The 23,536-nt window shown below is 41.3% G+C and overlaps 1 protein-coding gene across 1 annotated transcript; it reads right to left on the minus strand.

The window, feature by feature from the left end:
• Nucleotides 1-18,388: 18,388 nt before the first annotated feature.
• Nucleotides 18,389-23,060, minus strand: LLPH (LLP homolog, long-term synaptic facilitation factor). Its single transcript, XM_084206372.1, has 3 exons — nt 22,990-23,060; nt 22,733-22,916; nt 18,389-20,422 (listed from the first exon to the last, which is right to left on the minus strand). Exons 2-3 carry the CDS (start codon nt 22,911-22,913, stop codon nt 20,259-20,261), a joined length of 345 nt encoding a protein of 114 aa, XP_084062498.1. The 5' UTR covers nt 22,914-22,916; nt 22,990-23,060; the 3' UTR covers nt 18,389-20,258.
• Between the last annotated feature and the right edge of the window lie 476 nt (nt 23,061-23,536).

Consider the following 23,536-nt stretch of genomic DNA (forward strand, 5'->3'; position numbering starts at 1 on the left):
ATTTACAAAATTTACATTACCATTTTAATTCGAAAAAGATGGCTGTGGCAGCCTTTAGACTTCAGACAAACAGCAGCGTGGTATCTCCCGCGCAGGGAGGGAGTGAGGGATGGGGGAGTTCAGAAATGCCATGCTAATATTCTGAACAATCCCTGTGCTTCCCACCAAGAAATAACCCCAGTTATGGATTTGCATGGGACAGAAATATTCTGACCCAGCTCAGTGGCATGATGCCAGTCTTCTGTTCCCTTTGAACCAGACAACAGAAACGGGGGAAAAAACTCTGGTTCCTGCCATCATACCAAAAAAGTTCATACACCCAACATTGCTGCTGCTCTGTTGTTATAAGTGCATGTTGTTTTGTTTTTCTTTTTTTGTCTCGTCCATTGCATTCTACCATTTACAGATTGTCTGGAGGGTGTACTTATTTTAAACTTTTATACCCTACCAGAAGAAAAATATGTGGGCTCAAAATTAATATTGTTTCTGAGTCATGGTTAAATTCCAGTAATGTTTAACTTGGATCACCAGACCTGTGCGTTTTACAGAGAGAAGAAAAGAATACTTTTGGAGCTGAAATGGGTAATGGGAGTTCCCTACTGTTTTGTTGCTGAAATCTTGGACAACAAGAAAAATGATGAACATCTAACTTATTCCTTTAAAAACATACACAATAACTAAGTGGAGAAAAGAAGGGTTCTACCCATGCCATAAGTTATAAAGGCATATGCTTGTATTCCTGTTCTCTGATTAATTTGTTTACCGCCACCATTCAACATCCTGATTAAAAAAATGATTGTTCAATGTATATTACTGTCAATGATTTAACATTGCAAACCATAATCTCTTGGGCCACAAGTCAGCAAAAATGTGTGTGGCTTCCATCATGCAGAAGCCCTCTACAATGCCACAAATAAGGATTTTTTTCTGGGCTTCTGAGACCCCTTGCAAGAGGGCCAGAATTTTATTTTGCAGAAAATATTGCCTGTGCCTTTGGCCTGTGTGTTACTGCCATTAGCAGCACCCTAAGACTAAAGGCAGGGGGTGAAACTTGGCCCCAAGCAGTGCCACTCAAAGCTTTGCTGGTGGGGTAGAGAAGCGAGCAGCGTGCAGCATGATGCTTTGCAGGGCAAGCTCCAGAGCTGTCATTACTGTATCCTGCAAGCTGCATAAGGCAAATATTATGCATCTTCCCTTTGGTGGCTCTTCATGATTGATTCTTTGTCTTGTTATAACTCGAAACATTGCTTGGCAATCAGACCCCTTTACCAGACAGCGCTGCACACATCTGATTATGGCTCTCAGCTTTGAAATGCTTTGGGTCCCAACAGATCTCTTCAGATTGTACACATGACTGTCACAAGTGGGATACTTGCAGCATTCATTCTTTAAAAATGTTTTTAAAGGTTTCACTTTTTAAGACACTGAATACTGTTTGCATTCTCTCACTGCAAAATTAGAGAAAGTCCTTGTCCACCAACCTACACCACTACTATTACTCTTTTATTTCTGACAGCTTGCTTTATCCTCATGCTGTTTAGATTTGAACATATTAGCCATTTAATCTTTTTATTATTTCTATGGATTAGGGCAATTATTGGCAAGTGCTTTCCTGGCCTGCAGTCTAAAGTTTCCTCTTTGTGCCCTCATGTCCAAACTATGGAAATCTCTACCTGCTGAAGTGTCAAAAAGACAGCAAAAAAATGCCCCTGCTGTGAGCAACCATAGTGCTAAATGAAACCACAGCACTCCCAAAAAATCAAGAAGTGCATGTTTATTCACTGTACCCCATCGCTGATCTAGCACAAGGAGCCCACGTCCACACATTTACACATCTATATGCATATGCACTCTTCTGCAATGAACACTTCTTCTTCTCCACCCTCATGGATGGGTCCAAACGTTTTAGAGAAGGCTCAGAGGAAAACATGATGCTCAGGACCCTAATTTCCACTTCCTTGAAAGAGCCCAGAGGTTTTTAAAACACACAGGATAACCCAGGACAGACATCAATGAAAATCTCTATATTCTAAAGCACAGATGCCTAAAGCCACATGTGACAATTTACAAAATTTGTACTTGGCTCTGTCTGAAGGGCAAGGAGATGAGAGTTCAAGTGTGCAGAAGTAGCTGCATGGGCAAAGAAAGGACTGAGATGATGGGACAAGGACCCAGTGTGACAGCCAGGAAGAAAAGGCAACAACAGTGAGGGCTGGGGGAGAAATGCTAAAAACTTCTGGACAAAGAAAGAATGAACCACTCTCAAGTTAACCTCAAAGTGAGTCTGCTCACCAGGTGTGACAGGGAGTTTGCACAGCACAGTGAGAAGTTTTCAGTGCATGCCGTGACCAACAGCTATGGGAAAGTCCACTGCAGCATGAAATCCCAAACCAGCCATGGGGAAAGGCTGGAAGGGCAGACCCTGATCACCAGGGAATATTTCCTCCATTTCTCTGTGGAGGGAGGACAGGGGAGGGCATTCAGACAATGCCCTGGAGGGCATTCAGACAAGCATTGTGAGATGGAAATTAAGGAACATTTTGTATGATATGACATACCTGGGCATTGCCAAGGATGTAACATAATTGTTGCCCCAAATGAGAATCTGAGCCCACAAGGCATCTTCTCCAAGGCACCCTAAAAGCCACTGGAGTTAATCAAAGCAAAGCTGATCACAACCACATTCAAAAGCCTGAGAATGTGGGAAGAGCATGATAGGGAAGGGGTGCCGAGCCCACCACAGCCTGCCCTTGCAGAACTGTCAGGACAGGTCAAGCACAGTCTCTGATAGACTGAAAAACCAAAGCACAGCCCTCCAGGAGGGCAGGTCACAGCAGCAGTTGGAAAGACACAAAACTCAACAGCCAGAGCAAAGGAGTACTGAGATCACTGCACACCGAGGGGCTGCCAGGGGGCTGAGGCATGGGGACACACACACCCATCCTTTCTGCCCCCTGAAACCACACAAAAAAACCAAACACTGACAAAAGAAAGATGCAACAACCTGGCAGAAAAAGGAAGGTTGCTGCAAGGAGGAGACATCAGGAAATCAGTCTTGCAGGTCAGCTGTGCTGGCAGGATCTTCATAAATATTTCTCTTAATGCTGAAACAGTTTCATTTTATAAGCATGCAATCCTCTCATGTGGTTACTGAGCATGAATCAAAGACGCTGTGGCTCAGCACTGCTCTAATTTTTATTGTGCTTTCTTGGAAAATCCTGGGATTGCACAGCCCCGACAAACACAGCGGGGCTGGAGCCTGGCTGGGACCACTCCCCTGCTCCTGCCCACGGGGGAAGGGAACCTGGGAGATGGGCAGCCTGGGGCCACAGAAATTCCTCAGAAAGGGAGATTTGAGGAGCAGTGTGAGGCCAGGCTGGTGTGGCAGAAATGGGCAGGAAAAGGCGCTGGGAAGCCACAGAGCCTCCCTGAGCTAACTCAGGTGGAGCAGAGGAAACTGCTGCTTTTCCATCTCCCTCTTCACCCAGCTGGTCCTCCACAGAGGTACAAGACTCCTGCCTCACCTCAATTGTCCTCTCATTTCTCTGCTCCATCATCCTGATGTTCCCAAACCTCAGAAGCATCACTGCAGAAGGAAAGGTAGCCGGAGATGAAAGGCCAGCAAGGGCAGAGCATCCTCAAAGGACAGGGGTAACAAAGTCGCAGCAAAGAGTGTCCACTGGAAAAAGCTGAGAACAGACAACATCTGCTCCATCTGAAAATGAAGCAAAAATAATGAAAACAGACCACTCATCTTTCTTATATATCTGTCTTGTTTCAGTCTCTAGATTTTCTGCTGCAATTTTTGAGCTACATCTAATGGGTATTTTCCAATCCAAACAGAACAAGCAAACCGAACACAGCAGCCCTGCAGGATTACTGGGATGGTGAGGGGTGAGGCAAGTTTGTGAGAAGGGAAGAGGGAGACTGGAAGTGCAATGCTTTTACCTACTTTTGTGCTAGATGTTTTTTCTTCTTTCTTGTCTTTTTGTTTGTTTGTTTGTTTATTTGGTTGGGTTTTTGTTTGTTTGTTTGTGAGGATGAAAAATGAGTTACTGTTTTGAGCAGGAGTTATTATTTCTCAGTTCTAACTGATCAAATGAACCAAACTCTGGTTCCCCAATTACTCCAACCTGGCCCTGCTGAATCTAGTGGTAGGATTCCACTGGATGTCAATCAGCCCAAGATTTCACCTGGAAGCTGAATATGAACAGATTTTGTGAAAACAGACTTGGATAAGGCTCAACAAATGTCTTTGAGTGATTTCAGATCACTTTTTCTCTGTTTTAGGAAAGTGATTTTCTTGCTGAAAAATGCCTGCACAAGTTTCACACCTTTTTTCTTCTTTTTTTTTTTTTGCATCATCTGTTATTATTCATAGACTCTACAGATGGAAAAGACCCATTAAGTCACCCAGCACTCCCTGCCAGCACAGGACTGTTCTCCAGCAAACATTTATTATGGTCTCGTTTATACTAGTTTCACATGCTCCAAACAACAAGGTTTCTGCCACTTCCCCAGGGAGAGCAGCCAGCCCAGTTCATATTACTGACCTGCAGGAAGGCTTCTCCTCATTTTCTTCAGCCTCTATCTTCCCTCTTCATGTATGCTGTGTATGCTGCCAGTGTGGCCCCTAAACCACCCCCTATGAGTCCCCCACCCCATGAATAAGCATCACTTCCCCCAAGCTGTTCCCAAGCTGTTGCTCTCTCCAGTTTGTGCAATACTTTCTGTTAATCCCTACCCTGAGGTGCAAAAGCGACACTGCAGGTTCAGTTGTACAAGAGCAGAATTCCTTTCTGCACTCCTCTGTAAGCTGCCTCTTGAAACACAAACCCAAATTGCAAAGAGAGCTAGGCCAACAGAAGGCCCAAGAGAATCATGTCTTTTTTACTGCCAGTTACCTCCACGAAGTGTCCTGATCATGGTCTTGTTTCTGTACTTCCATGGCCAGTAGAAATGCTTTGGAATGCCTCTGTCCCATAGAGTAACTTGTTTTTCCAATTCATTGCAATTTATAACTTTTACAGTTTCAAAATAAAAAGCAGGTTGTCTTGTGATTGTTTTCCCTCTTCTCAGTGACAAACAGTGAACTGGGAAGCAAATGTGCCTTATATAGATAAAACACATGGCATAATATATATTTATATTAATGGCAGGCACAACAGAGTAACTTCCTCTTCAGAAGAATATTTGGGGTTTGCCAACAGTAAACAAATCAGATTGCAATAATAAAGTAATTCCAAGTCTCGAATTATAGAGTTAGCCTTCTTCATTTTGGAAAGCAGCATGAGCTGTTGCATGAGAAAATTAAATACAAAATTAAAATAATATTAAAATTAAATAGAGTGTCAAGACTTAAGCATTTCTCCATCAAATCAAAATAAAGGTGCAGCATCACTGCTAAATTATACATTGATTTGCATGAAACATATGTTCATACAATTAAAACAAACAGAAGAAAAACGTAAAGAGATGGTCTTCTTTCTGTTTCACAACTGAGTGTGCAGAGCTCCCCAGTTTGCCAGCCCCGATAATAAAGGAAAATAACACAAAGCCAAAGCCACCAAATTGAAAATACAGGGAATCAAGACAAAAGCTAGCTCAATAACCACAAATGGAAGGGATCATCTTGTCAATTGAAAAGAAACATGGGGAATATAAATACCATTTCTTTCCTTAAACTCTGAATGCTGATGGCTCCATCGTGCTTTAATTTTCTACCCCTACACGTCCTGCTCTGCAAACTCCCCACATACTTCCACTCAGTTTCAAAGTGGAGTCCCTCTCTGAAATGGCACTGTAAACATTTCATTGTGGGGTCCCATGTTTGACGTCTGTCAGCGATTTTCAAATCAAAACTGCTCAGCCAACAAGTAAAAAACAGATTTCTTTTTGTTTATTTCTCAGCATTGTAGTCTGTGGCATGAAAACCAAACTCAGCTCTTTCCGACTCATGTATCAACCTCAGTGAAAACGGGCCTTTGCGGGAGAACACACCAATGCAGGAAGAGCTGGATTAGGATCAAGCTGGTTTTCTTGCCTGCTGCAGAGCTGGCATGGTAGAGAAGGGTAAAACACTTCCAGGGCAACCTCAGACAGTTGTTTGCAGTCTCTTTCCATGAGGTTATCATCTGTGGAGCTTTGCTGGCAAAGCAGTGCTTTCAGCACTTGCTAATCCACTTTCCTGCAAAATCTACCAGGTTAGATTAAATTATTTAAATTGAATTAGCCCTGCTGCTGTTGCCGAAAGTAAATTAGGAACTGAGAGACCTAGAAATCAGCCTGCAGTCTCAGCCTCTGGCATGTCAGAATGCAATATCCAGCTGGATGGCCCATCTCAACTTGTCTCCTTTTCTGCTTAACACCACTGCTCTTCTGCACCTGGCCATTTCCAGAGCTTGGGCGAGTTTTTCAGATTTCAATGACTAGAACAGATTTGGAGAAGAATCAGGATACCAAAACCTGGAGGACGAAGTGGCCATCTAGTTAAGAGCTACGATTTGGCAGAAGACCTATATGCAAATTAGGGACATTTTCCAGAGTAACAACAGCGTCCTCCAGGCTGCCCAGGTCACATACAGCTGATTGGCATCTTGACTTCTCTCCAAGGCAACCAATTATTGTAAATGGAGAGAGGAGAGGGAGAAGAGAATCCACAGCCTAGAGAAAATGGGAGGTACTGGTACAGAAAGGAGCCCAGGAAGCTCTTCTGAGAAGGCTTCATAGTGGATTTTTTCTGAAGGTGTTTGCAGGTCAGGTTTATGTTAGTCCCAGCTCAGCCACTAAAGCATTTGCTGCGGTGAGCTCAGTTTAAACACATACTTGCACGTCTCACCAAATGAAGTCCCAAACATGCAAGTGTTAGTCGCTATCCAAAATACAGTGCATTTCCAAACATTACAGGATCAGGACATAGGATGGTCTTGTGCTGAGGTACTTTGCTGAAGCAGACAATAGAACAACTGCCATTAAGAGCATCTGATAATGAGACATTGTGTAATGTGATGTGGAAATTCAAGATGAGAAGAACTGAAAAACTTACCTCTCTAAACAGGAGTTTTGCTAGCACTATTAAGGTAGATGCTTCCACCTAGTGACTTACAGAAGTAGCTTATGGATTTTTACTTTAGAGGGCTGGATGGCAGCTGCAGCAGAAAACGAAATTACAGAAAAATATAATTCATCATCTGCAGTGAAGAAGAGACACAGCATCTGCAGTCAAGAAGAGACACAAAAACTTACCTTACAAAGCAGGTCTATACATTCAGGCATCAGCAATACCCAGGGCACCCCTTCCACAGACAATGCTGGCCCAGTGCATGCACTCTGATTCACCTCTGGATAAACAGCCACCCCACTGTATCTGGCTGTGTGCTGATAATCCTGGCCCCTCCAAGCCAACATATGGCAGAGCAGGAAGGATGACTCCCAGGGAGAGGAGGTGTTCCTGACATCCTTGCAGCAGGGAGGTCACCAGAATGGTGATTCCTTCAAAGGTGTTGCCAAGCTTGTCCTTCATCCTTAAAATCTGAAAGCTGTATTTTTTTTTTTTTTTAATTTTTTGGCACTCCTTAGTAGTGCAAAAGCTCATGTGCTAGGTTTGGCCTGCTAGTTCATTTTTAGCATCAGCCTCAGAGCCCAGTAGTGTCATCCTTTTCCTCTACACTACATTCCTTCTCTCAAACTCCTGAGAATTTATACACACCTGCACATGTGCAAAAGTTACTGATTTAAGGCCCAACAGCAACACTCAGCAAAACACATAAATGCAAAAAAGAGAGAAGCACTCGGTATTAAGCTTCAAGATCACAGACTTCAGCAGAGATCCACCGACTTTCCAGCCTAATGTTTCTTTTTATGGGGAACAATAAGTGGCTTTGCAGAAGGCTCAAGTGTGTTGAATGGGCAGCTGTCTAAAATCAGTATCATCCACTTCAAGATGTATTCTGAATTCTGTTCCTCTCTGAAAGTGCCACGTGCAGGCCTAACAGGAGATGTCTGCTCACAACCAATCCACAGAGAGGCTCTCTAGTGTGTTGGATGCCTCTTACATCTTTCCTCCCAAAATCCCAACAGTTTTGTCTTCTCAGATACTGCCCCACAAATGAAACAGATACAAGGCTGATGCAAGGCACAAATTCTGCTTGCAAGGAGTTATGTCCTTCCTTCCTGTCACCCTGTGGCTTGAGCCACGAGGTTGTGGGTTCTATTGGTTGGGAAGGGAGGAAAAGGGGAAATTTGGGAGAAAGATATTGGGCACTGCTAAGTTAAAGGTCTAATCCACATAACTCACCCACTGTAGTGAGTGGACAGAAACAGGTAGAGGAAAACAGATTAGTATACGCAGAAATAGTAAAAAAAACCCAACTGAGTTAAATATCCCCTTGAGTTGTCCCTTATTTCCTCCCATGATGGAAAATGTGGCTAAGGATAACCAGCTCTGATTAAAGTCTCTAAATAAAGAGAGTAAAGCTGGAATAAATGAATGCTGCTCTGATTTCCCAGCTGTGCTTAAGGACGCACTATCAGTCTGCAACAGTTTTGGACATGATCAGAGACACAATTATAGGCACCAAGTGAACATGTGAACCCAACAGAGAAGAGCAGAGGAAGCTTTGGGGTCAGCTCGTGGCTCCTTTTGCTTCACAGTTTTTAAGTTAGGAGTCCTGTTTCTGCACATTTCCTCCTCTGTGTTCCTGGTTTTCATTGAACCTCATTTTTCTTTGTCTCTGGCTTTACTCCCTGTAACATTAAGGAGTGACCTGCAAGGCAGTAAGCTATCTACCGTGAGCAGTTAAGTACCAAAATTATCTTGAATCCCATCATTTACCCTTTTGAAGCAACTATCTGTCTGTTCAGCTGACTCGGGACTTGAGCCAGCAAATGCACAGCATTGACAGTAAAACTCCACGACCTCGGCTCCCCTGGGCAAGGAGTCAGGAGACAGTGGCAAGAAAAACCACTTGAAAATTGTTAAAAAATAAAATAATTTAAGATCAAAGTTAGTGGTGTGCCTAAAAATATGACAATTCTTAAGAAACAGATTTGGTACTCCATCTACTCCATTTGGTAGATGCTGTGTAAACTGCATGTAGCTTCACTTCTCATGAAATCATGTAACAAATCTAATTCCCTTGTTTAAAGGCTTGGTGCGCTCCCATCATTTTAATGTGTCCTTCTTTTCATCCTGTACAGCTGTGGCCATTGCAGTGTTAATGGTTTGCTAGCGTGTAATCTCTCATTTGTGCTTTACTAAACTGACATGTATATATTAATCTTTCTCTAGTTAATGAACTCTTGTAGCTAAGATATGGCTCTAGATCTAGCTGAGGTCAGAAAGGAGGAAAAGTACATTATCATCTGGCAACTTCTAGATATTTCTAGCTATTTCACGTAAAGGAATTGTTAATTGCACTCCAATAGTCGTGTCAAGGCATCTCATAATATAAAATGTCTGGACATGCTACCATCAAGCACAGGGAATTTGTCAAAATGGTATGTCATTAAAACTCTGGCTGATAATTTTAATTACAGCAGGGAAACATACGAAACAACCATCTTCTCTCAACTGTGTAGGCAAACAAGGGCTTTGGTCATCACATCCTCATCACCTTTGAAGGTCATGACCCTTAATAATCGTAACCCTCTCAGCTGCTCACCAGTTGCAAAACCAAGCAGAACTATGCTGTCCTTCCAATTAAAAGGGCATCAAGCCATTGAGTCAATTCTTGAGGAAAACATAAGGCACTTTTTGAACCTCTTGTTCTGGATTTATACTGTACTCTAATTTTATCTACAGTCACTGAAATCTCTGTATTTTATTAAAGTAAAATATTTGGATTTAAGACATTTGAATATTTAAATGAATACTACCAAGTGAATATACACACACAGAGGCACTCACACATATATAGGCATAGGTATGTTAAGTTTTAATCTTTTTGCTATAATCTATAAAAGTATCATATAATTTATTTAAGTGCAGAAGATCTATTTTCCTTTCCCTTCTTCTGACAGTTTCTCTCTCGCCCACATGGTTTATATGAATGATATTTATAACAGAGCTGTTTTGATCTGATAGAGCCTCAGTGAATTTACTGCTGTTTCTGTACCACTGTAACTGAACCTGACAAGAACCAGAAGAACCCACAGTTTTATTTTGGGCTTTATAGGTTTTTCCTTACTCCCTTTTCTCATGCCTGGATGGGGTCGGCAGCTAAAGGCGACCCACACATTCTGCAACAACAGTTAGCTGTTGGGCTGCAGGAACTGCAGGATGAGATAAATTGCTCCTTTGATCAAAACCAGGGTCAATTTGCCCTGGCTAATAATTGGTTTGGTAGGGGAGAAAAAAACAAAAAAAGAGAAAAAAAGAAGAAAAAGAAAAAAAAAGAAAAAAGTAAGCTGAACAACAGTATTTTTACTTTACAAAAAAAATGCACTATTTCCCTGCATGTAATTAATAGTTGTAGTGTTCACAAATAACCTAAGATGCATTCAACCATCAGCCTTACTATTCTAAACACACTGCTGTATTTTCAAAGAATTTATAGGATTTTGAAAACGGATGTGCATTTCCTCTTTGTGGAGACAAACATTTGTTTCTGGTCCTTTTCAGACCTTCTCCCTAACACTGCATATAAAAATGAAACTTCCCTAAGTGTTCTGGATGGTGCATAGGAAAGGTAAATATGACTTAGATTTCATCCTACTATGGAGGAAAACTATTCAGGCACTCACTCAATAATTAAAGTTTTATTTTTCGGTAAGCATTTGGTAGCTACAATCAAATGTAAAATTGCTTTTAATAGATGGTTTTATTTTGGATTTTGTCATAAGTGTTCTTACATAATAATACATTTTTGCTGATCTCAAACGTAATTCTATTGTAAAAACAATTGCTGTAGAATAAAAATGAAAAAATAATTTTGAAGTCTTATGTCATGTTCTTTTTGTCAAGTTTTAAAGTACTTCAGCTTCCCTGAAGTGCATGAATGAAACTTCAAGAAACTGCATTCCCAGTAATTCGTACTAGAATCCAATACAAGCTCTTTTTTTTTTTCCCAGAATGTATCCACATTTATTAGCACTCACCAGATGGGATCCCAGTGTAACCTCAGGGAAAAAAACTAATGGCTTTCCCATCAAGTCATATTTGGATATGATCCAGTCACTGTTAACATATCCAAATTCATTAGGAATCACTGAATCCAAAACCTGTTTAATGCAAAAAGATACTTGGGAAAAATCATTTTGGAAATTATTTAATTTCCTTCCACAGCAAAACAATCTCTAAAGATGTCAGGGCAGACCAGAAGTTGAATTCATTGGTTTACACTTTTGTGTTAGTGAAGTTTCTGACAGAAATAAGACTTCAAAACGTAAAGTCTGTGAATGAAAGATAATGTAATAACTCTAAAAATATGTAAGTGCATTTAGAACTTCAATTAACATTTGAAAAGGTTTTGCAAAAATTTTTTTGTTAATTTTATTTTCAGTGAAAGCTGGAATTTCAGCTTCTCTGGTTTTTTGTTAGTTTTTTTTTCCCCCCAAGCTTTAACCTTTGTTTCCAGACCAATGAATGGGAAAATTCTCATTCACTGGAATTGGTAGGTTCAATTACAACATAAATTTACTTTATTTGTATAGATTTATGCAAGTTAAATCTATTTCTAACTTATATTTTCCCCCAAGTATAACTTTATTTCTGCAGATTAAGCAACATTTATTTTCTGGCATCTTAAAAAAGATTTTTCAATTTTAAATATTATTCCATAAATTTGTTCAGCTGTATCATTGTGTGTATTTCTTAAATTTCTGTTTAGATAAAGAAACCTTGCTTTCTGTGTTTTTCTTACAGAGTGGATCTTGTATTCCCAAAATATTTTTCCCTCTAATCTTATATTAATTTATATTGTTTTACATTTACTCCTGAAGTGCTCGAGATTATTTTATTTTTCTCAGCTTCAATTATAATTGCAGGAACTGATGCTTTTGCTGTAACAGTGTTTGTTAGGTATGAAAACAAACCTTTTTTTCTGTGCATGCCTAAAAATAAAAACACTTTTTGTTTTGTGAATGCATAGAAAATAGTTTTTGTAGTCTCAAAACTAATGCTACCCTAACACAAACTGTTATCCTTTTTGGTGTGTCTGAGGTTACTTTTAGAATTTTATAAATCTAATTCATTTTTAACCATGTGAAACTGCTGGTTTAAATCATTGCACATCATTACATTTGGACAATGAAAACAACACAGGCATTTTTACTTGTCTCTGGTCAACTTCACTTCTGGATTTCCCTGACACAGGACCTTAGCTGAAATCACCACGTGGAGATTTTTAAATGCAAATAAAACAAGCAGATATAAAACAACTCTCTTTCCACTGAGTTTCTGAAATTGTCATTAAAATGCTTCAGTTGATTGATAAGGGACTTTTAAAGAGCCTTCCTTTTAAACACAAAACACTATATATCAGAAAAAGTCATGGATCCCTTTGTGCACCTCCCTGGAAAAATGACATGTTTTTTTTAAAAAAAAAAAAATTAGATTGGGGAAGCATTTTCATAAGTAGCATTTTTAGTATATTTTTAGAGAATAACTGCACTCGGTTATAAACATATCATCAGTAAAAACACGAAGTGGTCTCACACATTTAAATGCCACTCCTTAGCAGGACAGAGAGTGTGGCTGCCCCTGCAGCAGCTGGGAGGGCGCGGAGGCAGGAGCGCTGGGGATGGATGCCCGCGGCACGCCGGCCCCAGCCGCGGCGCGGCTCTGCGCCAGGCGCGGACGGCCCCGCGCCTTTCCCGCAGTGACTGCGCGCCCCGCTGGGAACGCTCCGCGGCTCTTCAACGAAACAAAATGGCACGGCGTGTTGCGGCTGCGATTCCTCACCGGGCCCGTGAGCCGGGGACACTCCGGGGCCGCTCCGGGGCCGGTGCCGTGCCCGCCGCGCTCCCGCCTGCCGAGCAGCGGCCGCCCCGGGCCAGGGCGGCTCCGGCCCGGCCGGCAGGGTCCCGCCGGCACCGCTCCTCAGGGAGGCGCCTCCGCCTCTCCCCCAGCGCCCAGACGGGCCCGGCTGGCCGTGCCACCGATACACCCAGGGGGAAACGGAGCGAAGCCACCAGCTCAGGGCATCCGTGCCACTGCTGAATCTGAGTGACGACGTGACACGGTAGAGGCTGCTGCCATTGAGCACGACGACGGATAACCCAGTCTCACTCACCGGTGAATTTGGGTGACGCTGTTGTGGACAATGAAATGCTGAGATGGAAATACATCCTGTGATAGACTTTGCCCTTTGTCCTCCTCCCATCGCTGTTACAGGGTAATCACCAGTCGTGGAAGTACAGATTCACTTACCACTGCTAAGGGTTTCTGTCAGGAGCAGGTGTTAGGAAAGATGAAAGTTTGACAAGAAAGTCTCACAGATATGTACGCTTAGCAGAAAGATCTTTAAATGTGGAGTCTGATGAAGGAATAGAGTTGGAAGCAAGTTTTGATATAGAAGAAAAGAATTGTTGAGCCAGTCTTACTGGATAACCAAGGAGGCAAAGAGTATGTTAGTTAGAAGGGGTTTTTACGACTTAGAACAAAAGATAAACCCACCTCAAACAAGATGATGTTCTTACCAAGCAGAAAGATAGCATAGGTGTACAAGCCTGCTGAGGTGGCAAGTAGAAAAAAGGTCTCAGAATTTTCCACTGCCAAGAAAACTGAAAAACAACTTCTAGCTTAAACTGTAATGTAATAACTTTTAGTGATTGGAGAACACTAACATGAATATGGTAACTATAGTAGTTATATAGGCTATAGATAATAGTTAAGGTATAGATTGGTTCTACTGTATTAAGAGGCTCAGCAAAGAAAAGTATGTAATGCATTGTAACCTAAACCAAAGGGTCTCCAGGCCTGCCTGCAGCTGGAGCTGACAGCTGTAGGCACAGGCTCTGCTGCCCATGACCCTGGACTGCTGTAACCTCGTGGATGGAATAAACTGCATTTTGGAGAGCTGCCTGGAGTCCCTCAACCCTCATTTCGGCTCTTACATCAGGTTAAGGGGTTCAGCAAAAAACTATTCTTCCATGGGGGAAGGAACCCCACACCTTACAATTTCCTCAAATTCCAATCTCTACAATTAGCAAGGGAAGATATTTGGAAGATTTGATAGCATGTGTTAAGGACATGCATTGGCAGTTAATATCTTTCTGCTTGCCCAAGGAAACAGAAATGCAAATTTTGATTTCAAATTGTATAACAGCATTTCTAAAACACTGGACACATAGAAGGCTTAGCAGATTAGTATTTATTAAAAACAGCAAGCAAATAACAAAAAAGGCCACATGCAATCTTCTCCCCCAAGAGAAAAAGCCTAGTGCTTGACACTTTACTTCTTTAAAAGTGATGGATAAAATCACAGGTGCCTGTATATAAACACACCTGTACCCCACATTGACGCAATAGTTCCTAAAATTATCACATCTACATACCAACCTGTAACCTCTCCCATGGATGATCTTAGACCCTGGTCTCACACTTAAGGAATTAAACATTTTTTTCTCTTCAACACAGTAGCAGCCAAACCGTGGATGAGCAGTTCCAGCAACCGCAAGTAAATGGATCACACTATGGCTGCATTTGCTCTAAAGTGTTGCCAAATTTTTAGTTTTTTCCACAAGAATTCACACAGACTTAAAGACATTTAGGAGAGAAAAAATAATCTAAGTGTCTGAGGACACCCAGCTGTGCATCGGATTGGTCACTTTGCAGCTCCACCACCAGCTCTGCACATAACCTGGTGCACTTCAGTTCCCAGCTTGTTCCTGTACATCCTCTAACAATACCACATTCCAAGGGGTGCAACAAGTTTAGAAAAAGCAGTGTATCTTACCTTAGTTCTCACAAACAATTTAGTTTTTAAATACATTTTTGCACAAATTAAGGGAACTCATATTTTGCATTTGTGCTGAGGCTATTCAGTAGCAGCAGTGGTGATGAACTAAACCCAAGAGACTACAATCAAGTTGCTGTTATCACTGAGCCCTTCTAAGCTTTCATAGAATGTTTTGCATTCTGTTGCAAGACAAACTGCAGCTCTGATCTGATCTGCACCAAGTTCTGTCAGATTTTGCAGAAGCAAGATGGACAGAACCACAACTGGTAGATCAAAAAAGTTCTTCTTTCAAGCACAGACATGAGAATCCACCGAAGCCAAATTTACAGAACATCTACTGTCAAAGTCATTTAAACACTCAAGGTAGCAAGCTGTAGCATGGAATAACTGTTGCACCTATACATCATGAATTTGTCACCTTTCAAGAGAGATATTATATGTTTCACATAAAGGGAGTGTATGAATGGACCAGCTGGGCTGAGTCAGATGAGCCATCCTGAGACAATAAATGCACCTTTGTTTCCTGAAATACTATCCACAAACCCAATTTTTGGTTAAAGGCAAAAGGTTAAAAATGCTGTGAAATCTGCATTCAGGCTTCAAAAGCCTTGCAAGAAAATTAACTGTAGTTAGAGAGAAAATATACTAGACAATAGATTACCAAAAAAGAACCTAAGTAACTTTCACAGCCTCCTAATAGTCGACTAGATGGAAAACAGAGGAAGTCAGTTTACTCTGAATATACAAGCACTTCATAAGCAGTCCTCATGCTGCCTTGCATAGGACCCTTGATACACAGCCCTCCTTTGCCACACCATGTACTGTTCCTAGTATTTCAGACCTTTTATATTGATACGTGAGCATGAGAAAGATTAGAGACCTGAGAGAGTAACGTTTAAATGACAGACGAGAGAGGAAACAGTGCAAACATCCCCTTCCTATTCTGCCTTCTCTTTTCCTTTAAATTCTGTCACTGTTGATTAGGTAGAGATCAGAAAAGTAGTGTAGGAAGAATAAAATTACAGTGAAAATGGTGGGCTTGTCACAACTGTGCAGTGTTTATTAACAGAAGGAAGTTGTTAGCTCTTTCTCACTTTTAACTTGGAAAAAATAATCCCAATGTCTGTTTCTTCTGAAGTAGGAAATTGTGAGTTGGACAATGCAGCTGGAGAAGGGAAAGGAAAAAGCTGAAAAGAGCCTCTTCCTGTAGCAGTGAGCTCTCAGATGGCTCAGTCAGTCCTGCCCTGAAGCTTCACTCCTTGGCAGGTTAAAATTGATGGCAAAACCATGGCCTTAACAAAGCGATGCATAGCTGTACTTCAGTCTCATCCTCCCCACAAATGCCGTAGCTCAATTCAGGCTATGCCACCCTGAGCAGCAGATTGCTTTGCAGCAGATTTCTGCACACTAAGGCTACAGTCTCCTAATGTGTGATACCAGACATGTTCACACTACAGATCAGATACAGATCAGATATCCAGCTTCCATCAAAGTCAGAACCCACGCAACTGTTCAGGCAGCAGGAGGAAAAGGCAGAATAACAGAAACAGACCTACACTATAGAGCCTTTGTACAGGACTCCTTTTGTTGTTTATGAAGTTGTGACCACATGTGAGGAGCCCATTTTGTACCATGTGGCCATGACATTCTTCCTCCAGTACTAAGAGCCCCAAACTATATTTAGCATCCTCTATCACCACAGTGTTGGCTGTAGGTAAGACTCCAATACTATGCCCTTAGTTGAGAACGACTTTCAAAACCCCCAAGCACTTGCTTGACCTGTCTCCAGAATTTCTCTCCACCTTCACAACGCTGTACTGCACAGCGGCCTCACCAAGAGGCACTAATGCCTCAGGAGGAGAGGTGGCTCATGAACCAGGACAGCCTGACACAGCTGCTGTGCCTTCACCAGCCTGGTCTTTCTTCCTGGTCTTGTACTGCCTCCTACTGATGCTGCTTTTTGTACAGTAAAGCTGTAAGACAATCCAGCTGAAAAAATGGGGAAAAGAAGAATATTTTCAGTGTGGCTTAGCTAACTGGTCCCCTAACCGATTTGACTACACAGTGCAGAGGTGCCCCAGGGCAGGAACGAGTTACCAGAAAAGCCCAGGAACAGAACCATCAGTGCTGCCAGTTATTTTAGGCATCTGAAATAATTCACTTTAAAAATCAAGTCCTATACACTAGGTCAAAAAGGGCTGACCTTGTCATCTTCCTAAGAAATTGCAAATAATCTGCAGGACATTTAGCAATTTGCTAATGCAATTTTTATACTGCATGAATACATGCACATCTTATGCACATAAATATTTCAATTAAATGACAGAAATTTATTCTTTCAGTGCTGGCTTTTCTGCACGTAGTTCAGAAGTACCTGCATTACTTCCTCTGCCTTCTGTATGTAGATCCAGGAAGTACAGTTACCACAGCACTTTGCTGGTAGGTGGCAGAAAGTTGCAACTAAGCAGTTTCATAACAACACAATTACAGAATTTAAAAAAACCCAACCACCACAACTTTGACAGTGCCATTTAAGTTATACACTTTTAGACTTCCATCAGTTTGTTTAATCAACTATAACATTTTCTCCCTCAATCCCAACCTAAATAACATTTTTTATGTAAAGACCAATGAATTATTATATTACTAGGACGCTGTTTAGAAGCAGATCAGTTACTTCTTTGAAAATCCCTCTGTGGAGTTTTAAAATATGTATTTCAGTCAAAACCAATTATGTTTAAATTCATTTCTACTGGAAGGAAACATGGCTTTTTCCATCAACTCAAACAGAAACATGTTTTAGATTCAGCAGTATGAATCAAATACTCAAAGGCAACTAAATAATTTGGTATTTCCATAAAAAAAAAAAAAGGAGTTGGTCAATACAAATTCCAAATACAAAATTACAGTATCTACATACAGTATATACTCAAATCCCAGAAAGTACAATTGCCCTGCTGTATCAATGACTCAGCCTCTGGTTACATCCATGCTGCATGTTTAGCCAGGTACCTGCTGTCTGTCTGCAAGCAAGCTTTTAGCCTTGGGATTACCGCTTTTAGCCTGGGATTACAGATCCCACCCAAACAGCTCTCAAAAACATTTCCTGGCCTATAGAGAGCTCTGCCTCACCCGAGTGAGGTATGAAATTGTACACAACACAGTGGTACTAGACTAAGAGCTCTATTCCAGTAAAGACCGCATTTATTCCTTCCTTATCCTCCATTTCACCTCAAAAATCAAACAGGATGTCTTAAAATATCTGCAGTTTAAGTGAACATGTTTGAGTTTATCCCGGACACCATGAAGGAAATACCTCACACAGCCAGTATTGTTACAGGAAGGAACCAACTTCTAAATAAAACATCAGTGCAGCGTCTGCCGTCTTTCTCTCAAGATTCAAATTCTTAATCTGGTCACAAAAGCAGTTGACTAATAAATCTACACAACAAAGCTCAGGGTTAGGTCATAAAAGCACAAATAAGCAAGACTATTCCATTATGAAGGTAATTTTTTCTTATAGAGGAAGCAGCAGTGAAACAGCTCTGGAGAGAGGACAGTGTAAGGCCAGTGCAGCAGCAGCAGACTCAATGAAGATGAGGCAGATGACACTGTGCTTGCTTTACAGAAAAAAACGATTGTTTTTCACACTTAAGCCCAAGAAGCTCCCCTCCTCAATTCCCCAAAGCATGTATTATGCAAAATAAAGCCTATATTGTTACAACAATAAATAAATACAATCTGACTGTTCATTCCATTCCATTCCTGGTTAAACACATTCATAAACAGTTTCCTCCACATTAATAAATTTTAAAGAAGTCCTAATCTACATGCTAACATTTAGGTAAGTTTGATATCAAAATCTAGATCCATTTATCTAGTAAGACCAAAAAAACTGATAGCAGCAGCTGTTTTTATCAACTTAGCAGGGCTTTTATCAACTTAATGGAAATATTTTTAAAATACAAAGTTATTAATAGCATACAATTTGGTAATATGTGACCTATATCTTACCAAGTCATTAACTGTCCATTTATGTAAAAATAGAAGACACATTGGTTTTTCCTTTAACATCATTGTCGTTTTTTATTTCCCTTTCTCCTAACAATACCAATAAACACAGTATTCTTCCAGAAAAACTTAATTTTCTATCACACTGAGCTCATCTTACCAGATTTTAGCATACTACAACCTAGTGTAATTAAAATAATCTTCTTTAAGGATCTTCTTTCCTATGCCCAAGTTATCACAATGGATACAAACCACAATTTGTGGGTAATTACAGAACATGGATCTCATCTTGCATGAAGCTGGACAAACGTTACGCCCTGTACCCATGCCTGGTACTTGAAAAGGCAACATACTGCAGCGTTGGTAGTGTAATTATTTCCATCCTTGAAATAAGAGACATTTTAAAAACACAAGCTTTCAAGGCAAGTAACCCTTGCATCTGTCATCACATGTTATTGCCAAGTAATATGCACCCAAATGTAGCTAATCACATAAATGGCATCTGTTACACAACTATGCAGTATTTTATCCTATGCACACATTGTAAAGCAGGATAGGTAAGTACCATTTTAAAAAGAATAAAAGGCTACTGAAAATACATATGGAAAGCAAAATTCTCATTTACTTTACTAAAACTTGGAAAAGATCTTAAATAAAACTGGTTTATTTCCATTTGGTGCATTTGCGTTCTCTCATTTTAATAATAAAAGAATCAGTTGTACTTTCACTTATTTAGTTCCCACAGTATTTCTGTTGCAGACAGCAATGTAATATTTTGTTCTCTTTGTGAACTTATGTCAGACTAACACTTTCTCATTTTACTTGCAGAATTTTCACGAGGCCCTGGTGTCGTTTCAACATAAAAATTTTGGAGTTACATATGAAAATATATTTTTGTTAATTATCAGACGTTAAAAGCAACACCAATCAGTACAATTTTACAGAAAGATTTTAAGGATACTGTGTGTTTACAGAATCCTTTGGTTATATTTACTAAAAGACAACTTACACTGACAAATACCACAGTACAAAAACATTTGGTTTAATTACTTTTAGGATTTCCTTTACTGTTTTTGGTGCTCACAGTATAAAAGATGGAAGACCCTCACCCCCTCAAGAAAACAGATAACCACACACAATTTGTCTATTCAAAGGCACTCAGCTTGCTTTTTAAGTTTGGCAGACACCAAGCTGTAATTTCTTTCATCATTTTCTAGCCAAACAGTCTCTTCAAAAATTCATTCAAGACAATAAATTATACACAGTGACCAAGCACAAAATTTCATGAACTTATGTGGAAAATTTATTTTGTTAAATAAAATATGCATGATCTTTACAAAACTGATTTTACCAGACGAGGCCTTTGGCCACTTTTGATTTTTTTTTCCCTTTAACACGCTGAGCCTTAAGCTTCTTTTTTTGCCTGGAATTCATCCATATTGGGTACTGTCCATGCTGGTCTAGAAGAGTTTTTTTGTTTCGTTTATTATCCAGCTCCATTTTGCAGTCATCTGAAATGCAAGGTATTTTTAGTGAGTAAAATATCTGAATCAGCTTAACAGAAGCTATTTTGTTACTAGATTCCCCCAAATGATAAAAATATCCCTAGACACAACAGTATTTGTACATAGAGGACTGAAGGGTTTATAAACTGAAAGCACTTTCCAAACCAATGACTGCAACCCAGGAATTTCAACAGTTTACAGTAAATGTGCAATATTTTTCCTAAAGGCCATGTCTGGGCAAAGCATCTTATTCTTTCACCTGCAACCTGTTCCAATCCTGTGTCTAAGAACATTGTATATTCCATCATGGAAACATGCATGAAACCATAGGCTTACTTAAAGATATGCACAATTACACACTTTTTAGGATGTAATGTTTAAGATCGGCTCTAAAAATTTATTCTGAGTGGAAGATGAAGACAAGTAAAAAGAATAGTAAGGAGAAAAGGTGAAATACAATTACAGTAGTATCAGCCAGTGATGCCACACTTGCCTCAAGGAGTGAGCATGACATCAGATCTAACACATTTGCAGGCACAAAGAGGATTAATCTCTAACATGAGGAAGACTGCCCATGACATGGTCACTCCCACGAATGGCATCCCCAACTGCCTAACACCCCACGAATGAACGTCATGTCTCAGTGAGATAAGAAAGTGCAAGAGGAACACCTTGCTAAGTACTGACTGCAACTGTGCTCTGTTATTTCATGCCAACCTTGTTCCCAAAACATATGTGTTCAACTCAGGCCTTTACCACAGGTTTTATGAAGAGGAAAAAAGACATTTTTGTACTGCTTGTCTGATGTTGGGAGACAAAGCTCACAAGGAAAAGACCAACATGCTGCTTCAACAGTTGGTGTTGATAGGCTACAGGAATCTGCACTAGAGATATGCTTATGGAACCCTAAATTGGGGGTTTGTAAATACTTGCAATCAGCACGGGGCCTGGTGGCAGAACCAAAAGCCTATCTAGCACGGTAGACCTTATATTAGTTTTTTCTTAAGAAGAAAAACTGGGAAAAAAAAATCACAGTGTGCTGTAAACAATACCCTAAAGTAATACAGTAAGATGTCTGTAATATATACCTATATACTTTCTTTGGCTGGAAAATTACTTATCTGTCTGCAGGAAGTACATATTATGGGTGAAGTTTTTATCTACTTCAGTTCTCATAACACTTGGCAATGTGACCTCCTTTGTGTTCACACTTGGTCCTGAAAATCCTCTCAAAGAAAACACCATTATTTTCACAAAACTTGTAGCTGTTTTGCAAAATAGATACTTTCTTAGGTATTTCTGAGGCTGCTGTCTCTCTGAAAAAACCAAGTGAAATTGGCCACCTGTAGAGAAGTTGCCAGCAGAGTTGGAAGGAAGTACAAAAATGACAGATAGCCATGATTTCAGAAACTAGGTTTAAAGCAATGATTTCTTCAACTTCAGCGTCAGAAGTCTGTCAGTGTTCCAAAACATTTTGGAAATTCAATTCTAACTAACCCTTAAAGAATAATTTTTACATCTGGTTTGTAGGACAAATCTGAACCATGGATAAAACTACAGCTTATACTTGACGCTAACCTTAATTAGACAAGTATTTTTCATATACCATTCTATTTCCATTTCTAGTAACACAACATCTTAAGTGGCACAAATTGGAGAATCAAAATAAGACTATGATTTAGTTTGGATGTCAGTTTTGGAAAGAGGAGGTGTCTTTCTGACTCCCATCCAGTATGCAGTTATTTAAAACCTTCGTTTCGCCTTCCTGGGTTACTTCCTTTACAGTTTACATTCGATTCCAGACACAAGGAGGAAGATGGCATTATTTGTAGACACCTAATACCGTCGACTCCTGCACCATGTGCAATGCAACACTAATTAGTATTGAGAAACTGGGTCCATATTACACCTGCCCCAACTACTGTATGTTTAGCAACCTCCTCAAACTAGGACAATTTGGCAGCAAACACAATGCTGTGATCGGAACAACGGCTAAGTGGTGAATTCGCATTCACCTGAGGTTCTCAGAGATGTCTCTCCACACAATACATTACATACTTTACGTACTAAAACCAAATGTTAATAGCCTTGTTCCGCAAGTGACCAGACGCAATATGGATGCCAGTGTTGCGAAATGACCAGAGTCAGTGTTTTAGCTTTAAAACACAGGCTTTCCGACAGGCTGTTCTCCTCCTGTAACAACGGCACGGCTGATCCCGGCGGTGAAAGTCACAGCACCAGTAACAGCACCGCAGGCCCTCCGGCACTGGGCGACTACAGCCGGAAAAACCAGCAACAGGCCCGAGCCGGGCTCACCTCTCTGCTCCAGGACTTTCTCGGGGGCCACTACGGTCGCCACCTCCTTGACCTCCTCCATGATGACATCCGCTTTGGTTCCCAGGATCTTCTTCAGCCTCTCCAGCTCCTTGGGCGCATTCTTTTTCCGCTTCTCCGCCCGCATCTTCCTCCTCCATTTGCTCCTCAGGCTCTTCGCCATGTCCTGCGGGGAGGGAGGGAAGCGGCAGCGGTTCAGGGGGGGTCGCGCGCACTCGGGGGGGCCCGGCCCCGCTCACCTGCCGCGCGCGAGGCCGCTGCGCACACCCACACGAGGCCACGCGGCCCGCCCGCGCGTGCGCAAACGGGGGCGCCCGGCCTCCCGCGGGGGTAGATGGGCTCTACCGTAAGTCTCCGAGCGAGCGCGCAGTGGCATTCCTGCTTGCGCCCCTGCGGGCTGTGCCCAGACGCCGCTGCGCGGCCAGGGTGAGGGGCAGGCGTGAAAGGATAAACGTGTTCCATCACAACGTAAAAACCAAGGATTGATTCTTAGCTCCTGCCCCGTTGTTCTGCATGAAATCTTAAGGCAAAGGGGGAGATTATCACACTCGCTCAAACCCATTCGCAGTGGTAGCTGGACAGCCTCACGGAAAGCGCAGCCGGTGCCAGCGTGTGGCAGGCAGGACGCGCACCTGTCCCAAGTACTGCAGTCCTCGTCTCCCACCTCTCACTGACAGGACTGGCGAGCAGTAACAATCCCTTACTGAACATGAAGGAAGCCTTTCAAAACCGTTTTTACGCTGCCTGCCTCTCCAGCCTCTGCACAGCGTGGGAAGCAGCCAGTCA

The sequence above is a fragment of the Fringilla coelebs genome (assembly GCF_963513975.1).
Source record: "Fringilla coelebs genome assembly, chromosome: 5".
Lineage (NCBI taxonomy): Eukaryota > Metazoa > Chordata > Aves > Passeriformes > Fringillidae > Fringilla > Fringilla coelebs.